General features: G+C 40.2%; 1 protein-coding gene across 1 annotated transcript in view; it reads right to left on the bottom strand.

Moving 5' to 3' along the window:
• ANKRD7 (ankyrin repeat domain 7) overlaps window positions 1-2,324 on the bottom strand; it is a 22,923-nt gene extending 20,599 nt beyond the window's left edge. Inside the window, 2 exon segments of the mRNA XM_006859361.1 lie at window positions 8-116; window positions 2,110-2,324. Coding sequence (XP_006859423.1) covers window positions 8-116; window positions 2,110-2,324 — 324 coding nt within the window.
• Window positions 2,325-9,091: the final 6,767 nt, after the last annotated feature.

Genomic DNA, 9,091 nt, shown 5'->3' with positions numbered 1-9,091 from the left:
CCTTAATCAATGGAGATCGGTTTTCTCGATCCTGGACATTTATTTTGCACTGTTTCTCAATTAAGACAGATACAATATTTGGATATCCACTAGCACAGGCTAGATGCAAAGGTGTTCTGAATTAATATAATAAAACACAAAGTCAGACATAAGTCTTAGTTTGACAACTTACTTATTGTTCCCAAGATCAAACCAGGTCATAGTTAGCTTATAATGTTCCCCACTATGAAAGTTGGCATTTGTATCTGAGAAGTGAGCACACACACAAAAAGAAACTGTGATTCTCTCAGTTGAGATTGTAAATCTCAATCTAATTTTAAGTTTATTCACTAATTTATGCTTCACAAAGAAGCCTACTCTCTATGGCCTCTCAGACACAAAGCAAACATCAACAAATAATGACAGAATATAATTAGCTCCATTTAAACTTTAGTTTTTCTGCCTTTTCCTCACTTAACATTTTTTAAAGATAATATTATTAAAGTATTGATGTACTGGAAATATGGTGTTGGCAAAGAATACTGAATATACCATGATCTGCCAGGGGAACTAACAAATCTCCCATGGAAGAAATACAGACAGAATACTCCTTAGAAACTAGGAAGGGATGACCTCATCTGATGTACTTTAGATGTGGTATCAGAAAGGGCTAGTTCTTTGAGATGGGCATTTGACCAAGATGATACTTAATGACTACAAGAAATAACTGGAATTTTCCAGGAAAATATGTCTCAAAATAATAAGTACATTCCAAAGAGATCAAACAGCTTCTAGGTAAAAGCTCATACCATACCATTAACCATCCAGCATCTAAAGACATCTGAAACTTTTTTTTTAATAGTAAATCTCTTACATTTTTTTTTACTGTCTTTCTAAGTATTATAAATATCTTTAGAAATTGCTAAATAGAATGGAAAAGTATTGAATCATAGAAATGAAGTTCTAATACATGATAGGACATGGATGAACCTTGAAAATATTCTACCAAGTGAAATAAGTCAGTCACAAAATGAAAAATATTACATAATTCCACATAAAATATCCAGAATAAGCAAAGGCATAAAGGTGGGGGGAACAGGGAATAGAGAATTATTACTTAAACAGTACTGAGTTCCTGCTGATGAAAACACTGGAAATGGGTATTGGTGATGAATCCTGGGTGTTGCTGCCTGTAACTGCACTGGACCACAAAGTCGGTGTGAACCCCAAGGTGGGGGGTTCAATCTCACCAGTGGCTCCAAGGAAATCCTATAGAGGTTTACTATGGGTCGGAACCAACTCATAGGTACTTAAAAACAAAAACAACAGTGGTGATGGTGAATGTAAAGTATTGTCACCAAACTGTACACTTAAAAATGGTTAAGTACTAGTACTTTGCTGATGGGGTAAAGTTTTCCAATGACATTCTCATACGACAACCTTGCTATCGAAGAAATGAGCAAGTGCGTTGTGATGAAAAAAAAAAAAAAAAATCCTTGATTAAACTTTCCTGGCCTTTTTCTCACCAGTACAGTTTCAGATTTTCTGAAAACTTCCTAATATGCCTGATTGTTCTGTGTCCTTTGATAAAATCTACCAAAAAAAAAAGTTTCCAGAACCTTCTGGGCTGACCTCTCTGCTGTGAATTGAGCTAGCCCAGCAGAAGTTCTCAAAAGCCATTAATTATAGGATAAGGACTGGACTGCAAGGTCGATTTGAGCCACAAGGTGGGCGACTCAAACTCACCAGCTGCTCCTCAGAAACCCTATAAGGGTCGCTATGAGCCGGAACCGACTCCACAGCACTTAACAACAACAACAGCAACAAGACTGAGTCAAACTACCTGTATCACCGAGAGAACGTGTCTGCAGCCATCACTAATCAGAGACACGCTGAGACACATTTTCTTTGGATTAATTCCATGCATGTAAGAACCGGAAACCTAGCAGCTCTATTGACTTACCCTCATACTCTAAAAATTAAAAGTTGGACTTTGGAATGTGACCCTATACCAACGGTTACCTGGCAACCTTTCAGCTCTGAGAAACCCGAAGGACAACCAGCGAAGTCCCGCTTCTGGCTGGGGAGAATCCCCCAGTGACCCCTGTTTCCCTCTCCTGCTCTGGTCACCTGTGTTCTTTGTCCCGAATGTTCACATCATGTTTCTTGAGCTGAAGGTACTTCTGCACCTTCTCCAAATCCCCGACTGAGACAGCTTTATGAAGTTTCTTTAAATCTCGAGTTCGCAGGTTGTAGCCGGGTTGAGCCGGACCGATCTGTAGGTCTGAGGCGCAGCTGTGGGACTCAACCTTCCTACGCCAGAAGCTGAAAACCTTCTTTTTCATGGCTGGTGCAGAGAGCTCTTAACAGCCCGCACACCCCTCCATCCAACCACCCAGCTCGTGAACCCGTCCAGCTCTGACATCACCGCAGTCGTAGAGTTGAAACAGGCAGGAGACCGGAAACGGAAGTGCCAAAGAGCGAAAGCATGTAGTACCACGTGCTACATGGGGCTGCACCCTCGGTAGCTCAGCAAAGATCAGGCAGGGCCTCACCGGACTTCATTGTGACCTACCTGGAGCATCCATATTGGCATTCTCACCACAGACTTCCCATTAGATCTTGTGTCTTTGGATGGAAACCTACTAGCTTTCTTAAAAATAACGCCTCCTTCAGGGATAGATTTAATGAAGCTATCAAATTGCGATTACCTTCTCATAGAATTGCGATGCAACTCTTCCTGTGACCTTGTCCTCCAGTCTACCCCCAGCTGCTCTCCTCTGTGGTCACATGCCACAACTTTAACAATCTGAAATTCCTCCATTCTCAATTTCAAGTATACTTTTAAAACTCCATTTTTCCCATATATCCAAATCACTTTCTCTGGTCACAAAATTCCAAAAATCTTCCAACTACCTACACCTACAGTTCATTAATACTACCATCTTTTACTACCTTGACCTCCCTATCCTATGTCCTCACTTCCCAACTTTCCTAGGTTAAATTCTATGGTTGAGCATTGTAATCATTCTCATGCGTTCTTCAGTATTTCTGTACTCCATTCACTATGATGTCAGAAACAACTGGACAGCACTTAACAACAACTCTACCCTACTTGGCTGCATAGTGAAATCTAACCACCTATCCAAAACTTCTCTAACCTAATGGACAACCTCTGAACTTAGGCCCAACAATTGGCACCAGCCGGTTCACACATCCTGGTGTGGCGCTGTGGGTTAATGCGCCAGACTGCAAAAGCGTTTGAACTGCAAGGTTGGCAGTTCAAGCTTACCAGCTGATCCTCGGAATCCCTATACAGGGTCTCTATGGGTCAGAACCGACTCGAGGGCACTTTACAACAACAAGAATTCACACGTCCTGGTGTGGGACTGTAGGATAAGCACTGTATGGCAAGGTCGAGTTGAACTGCAAAGTCAGTGGTTCAAACTTACCATTCAGTCCTCAGAATTAACTTGATGGCACTTAACCATCTTTATAGAAGAGTTTCCATTTCAAAAATTAAGTATTCAAGTTCTATTCATTATTCATTTCGGAATTCTTGTATATCCCTATTTCCCATTTATCCTTCCATACTATAGATAACAAATCTTTTTGTAACTCTAATCACTTTGACCTTAGTTGGCTTTCTCTGTATTTTCTCTACTTTTAGGGCTTTTTTATTTAATGTGGTGATTCATACTACCTCTTACATGAGGGAAAGACATTTTTGTTTCTAATAAACTTATAATGCATGTCCAGAATTTTACTAATGTTTTACATCAAAGAACTTTTCCATGGAATAGTCTTAATTACTTCTTAAGACTTTTCCCACATTAAGCTGGAGTTCATCATGCAGTAATATTAGGATAAATGTTAGCTATTATTAATGTTAAGGAGCTCTGAGAGCATAGTGGTTATGAATCAAGCTGCTAATCTCAAGGTCAGCAATTTGAAACTACCAGCAGTTCTGCGGGAGAAAGATGAGGCTTTCTGCTCTGGTAAAGACCAACTCCACTCTACGGTGCCTAACCACCACCACCATTATTAATGTTGAGAAATTAGTATATGTTAGACAGTGTCCTAACTGCCTATCATTGTATTTAATCTTCAGAATGACCCAGAGAGATGGGCACTATTGTCTCAATTTTATTGCAGCGACCAAAGCATGAGAGAGATTCATTTGCAAAAACTATAAAGCTGCAGCTGACTCCGGAGCCTGTGCCATTCAATGCCGGCCTACACCGACCCTAATTTAACAATTCTCTGAAAATTCTACCTCCCAGTTCTCTGAATTGAAGTGTCTCTAGTTCTTTTCTGCACAATTATGCCATTCTTATAACTTTGTACATGTTGAGAGTGCTAAATATATATTAAAATAAAATTTTAACTTAAAATTTATGTTTATGTTTTCACTTTTAACTCCTATTTTGAGTACTCTCTGACAACTTATAAGAGTTTTCCTCCTTGTAGAGTGCAAGTTAACTATCATATACCAGCTTCCTGACATTATGTGAACTAGACGTTTTGTGCATATTTCCAACTATCAAACAGAAATACATTACGTCCTCACCCTCACACCCCAACACAACAGTCTATTTTAATACATAATACAGTGTGTTTTATTCTCTAAAATTGCCCCCACCACCTACCTCCACACAGTCCTGACTCCTTTTCTTTTATTTTTCAATGTATTTCAAATGCAATGCCAATTTGGTACTGTTTTGAGTATATTTTGTTGTTATTATGTGCTGTCGAGTCGGTTTTTGACTCATAGTGACCCTGTAAAGGGTTTTTGAGAAGCAGCCAGTAAACTTGAACTGCCGACCTTGCAGTTCAAACCAACCTTGCAGTCAAGCTCATTAACTATAGTGCCACATCAGGATACATAGTATTGAGAAAACCAATATACACAGGAGAATGATAACTCCTAAAAACAATAGTTTTACAGTATAATTCAATATTACCCTAATGATAAGAAAGAAGCACAATATCATAGAGATGACAAAACATTGATGTAGGGATAAGGGGATGGGGTTTTGATCCTAGGTGTAGCAGTACTTGATCCATGCCGCCTAAAATATAGAAGGATTTTTTTTTTTTTTTTTTTTACAGGAACATAGCTCAAAAAGATGGAAGAAAAAGAACATAATTTAAAATTAATTAGAAATTTGACTTTTTTTTAATGCTAAACCTAAAAAAAGTCTGAAACATGTTTTATAGAACATTTCTTAACTCCATCTGATACTACTGGTCAGCAGATGGTATACTGTTAACTAATGAGAGAAAAATCTGCTGGTGAATTCCTATTTTGTCTTTTTCCTTAGGGTTATGCAATCTACATAGATTTTATAATGGTTAGGTGCTGTCAAGCTGATTCCAGCTCCTGGCAACCCTGTGTAGAACACGGCACAATCCAACGCCATCTTCATAGTTGTTGCTGTTGCAACCTCTGTGCCAATCCATCCCCTTGAGGGTCTTCCTCTTTGACACTAACCCGCTGCTTTACTAACCATGGTGGTCCTCTCTAGGGACTAGTCCCTACGGATAATATATCCAAAGTACATGAGATGAAGGCTTATCATCCTCACTTCTAAGAACAAATCTTATTCATTCTCATTCATTCTTCTGGTTTTTGTTGTTGTTATGTGCTGTCGACTCAGTTCCAACCCATAGCGACCCTGTATAGAGTTTCTGAGATGAAGCTGGTGAGCTAGAACCACCAACCGTACAGTTCAAATGGCTTTGCAGTCTGGCACATTAACATCCAGCGCCACACCAGGACTGCCAAGTGGATTCGCCTCATAGCGATCCTGTATAGGCCTTATGAGGAGCAGCTGATGGATTTGAACCACAAACCTTGCAGTTAGTGGTCCAATGTTTATTCTTCTGGTATTTCTTGGTACATTGAATATTTTCGCCAACACCATAATTCAAATGTACCAATTTATTGCTGATATTCCTGGTGTGGCACTGTGGGTTAATGCGCTGGACTCAGAATATGCAGTTCGAGTTCACCAATCACTCCTTGGAAACCCTATATGAGGTTACTATGGTTCTGAACCAGCCCCAGGTGTTCTACAACAGCAATTCCTTATTCATTGTCTAGTATTCTCATGCATATGAGGTGATTAAAACTACCATTACTTGGGTCAGGCATACCTCAGTCCTCAAAATGATCTCTTTGCTTTTTAACATTTCAATGAGTTCTTTTTCAACAGATTTGCCCAGTGCAATATATTGTTTGATTTCTTGACTGCTGTTTCCGTGACATTGATTGTGAATCCAAGTTAAATGAAATCCTTGACTACTTCAATATTTTCTCCTATTATCATGATGTTGCCTATTGGTCCAGTTGTGAGGATAACTGTTTTCTTTATGATAAAGTATAATACATTCTGAGGCCCAAGTATTTGACTTCATTAGTAAGTGCTTCAAGTCCTCTTCACTTTCAGCAAGGAAGTTTGTGTCAGCTGGACATTCAGGTTGTTAATTACTCTTTTTTCAGTCTTGATGCCATGTTCTTCTTCATATCATCCAGCTTCTCAGATTATTTAGTCAGCATGCAGATTGAATAAGTATGGTGAAAGGATATAAACCTGGAACATACCTTTCCCAGATTTTAAAGCATTCAATATCCACTTATTCTTTTCCCATGACTGCCTTTTGGTCTATGTACAAAAACACATGAGCACAATTATGTGATTTGGAATTCTCATTCTTCGAAGTGTTCTCCAGAATTTTTTATGATCCACATATGTTACAGGAGTTTTAGATTCGTGGTCGAAGAAACCGAGGCCATTTGGAGAGGTGAAGCAGAGTTTCAGACTTTATTAAGGCGCTGACTCAGAGGAGCTAATTTCTCCAGATTCTGAGCCCTGAATGGAGGGCAACATGGGACTATATGGGGTCAAAGTTGGGGAGGGGCCATGCTGCATACCTGTTTGAGGGCAGGGGGAAATCAGGGGGATTGGTCCCATTTGGTGACGTGATTAGCATTTTAGCTTGCCTCCTGGGTGGAGAGGGCAGTGAATGATTTTTACCTTTGCCTGTTCATTCCCCCCTTTGATGCCATTTGGGACCCTTTTCCTGGGGCATCATCTTTGTAAGGAATGGTATTTTAGTATTGTTTTAGATTGTTGGTACTCTTTTCAATTGGTTATTGTTTAATGGCAGTTCTCATGGCCCTGATTGCTAGTGGGAGTAGGCATGGACTGATTAAGTAAATTCCAAATAAAATAGGACTCCACCCACAGGGTCTTGAACCCTTTAAAGGTAGAGAATTACCCTCCCCATAGGCTCTGTGGGTTCCACCCATTCCAGGTTGGCACAGTGACATAGACAACTTTCTGCATTTGTACAAGGTCTTCTACTACCAGATTTTGGTCATCTACTTGTTGCAGCAGTTAGCAAAATTAACCTTCTCACATACCCCTCTTCCCTCCGCAGCCAATAAGTAGTTTAGGGATAATTTATTTTGATAGATAGCATTTCGTATCTGGGTCTGTTGGCGAGCAAGAGGGGTTAGGGCCACCTCAGTTCCATTAGTGCAGTTACCTAGGAGGGTGCCCTCACTTTTAGAAGAGTAGTGTGGTTACTGTTTGGCGCACCTTGGTGGTGTGGGTATATAGATTACACAGATTTCTCCCTTTCCTACACCCCAAAGTCTAATTACAATGTATCGCATGGCGGACATCCTCATGCTTTGGCCTGGCATAGATCAGCCAGCTCTCAGTTTATGGATGAAGCAGGGCGGGTTGTATGTCTCAATGTTACCTTATGAGGGTTGGTAGGGTCAGTTTCAGCTTCTCATGGAGATGAGGCTTTCTTCAGCCTGCTGTGGTGAATCCAGGTGGGGACTCCTACCTTGGCTGCTAGGCTTGGGATAATTTTTTGTTCTAGTCCTCAGTAATCTTTGCCGATGCTTCTGCATGCCCATTCAAAGGTTATTTTTCCCATCATCTAGATCATATACTGGTCAAACTGTATTACAGTAAAGCACTATTTCCTCTGATGTCATAGGAGGGAACCCATATAGAAACCAGCTAGAATTATGCTTTACAATGCTTTTCTTTCAGATTGAGGCTTATGTTCTATTTTAGATACAGAGGTTAACTTTAACAGAAACAGAAGGGGGACTTTTAGGAAAGTACTTCCTGTCTACCATGCCCCAATGTGCGTGAGCATCCATAATAAAGCAAAAGGGGATCTCAAAGTGAAGGTGGAGGTGAATGCAGGAGAGACAGGGCTGAAGACTCCCAAGAAAAGATTCAACAGACAGATCCAGACTTAGCTGCTTCTCTTGCGAGAATTTCCAAGTGTCTCTTTAGCTTTAGAGAGTTTTGAACCAGGAGTCCACTCCATGCCATCAGTGAGGACCATCTCCTTAAGCTGTATGCTATTCGCTACCAGCCGGGTACCAGACACACTTAATCACTCCTTCACACCAGATCTCCCTTTTTTTAAAAAAAAAAACTCACAAATCTTCAACAGTTCTGGGTGGGCATGCATATCTTTTCAAATGCAAATGTCTCAACTCAGGTTCTGGCTCAAGATACCACCTCAAAATTCTAATGAATCCAATCAAGTGTAGGCCAAAGGCCAGTTTACAAACTTTCCATAATCATAATTCCCAATATTCCTATTACACATTTTACACAATAATAAACAGAAGCCAATATTCATAAGGTAATCAAACACATTAACCTTTAAAACACTTAAGTTTCTTCCACCCTGGACTATCCCTATTCACATGCATATGGCCTTGGGCCAGTTCTGGATGGTTGTGTATCTTTTCAGATGCAAATGTCTCAACTCAGGTTCTGGCTCAAGATACCTACCACCTCAAAGTTCTAATGAATCCAATCAAGTATAGGCCAAAGGCCAGTTTACAAGCTTTCCGTAATCATAATTCCCATTCCCCCTTTTTTTAATCTGTCAACATACATCCCAAGGCTGCTGGCTCACCATGAGAATTCCCATTGTAATTAAGTGTATATAGTGCCCTTGATTAGTGTCGCAACAGATAAGGGGTGTTGTACACTCAGTTGCCCATCTGGCCGTGTTCCTCTTGGGGATTTAGACACATCTTGGCTAAGGTTCACTCGTATAAACC

This window comes from Chrysochloris asiatica, unplaced genomic scaffold (genome assembly GCF_000296735.1).
Source record: "Chrysochloris asiatica unplaced genomic scaffold, ChrAsi1.0 scaffold00032, whole genome shotgun sequence".
In the NCBI taxonomy this organism is placed as follows: Eukaryota; Metazoa; Chordata; class Mammalia; order Afrosoricida; family Chrysochloridae; genus Chrysochloris; species Chrysochloris asiatica.
The sequence above is the reverse complement of the archived record's forward strand: the minus strand, read 5'-3'. Positions and strand labels throughout refer to the sequence as shown.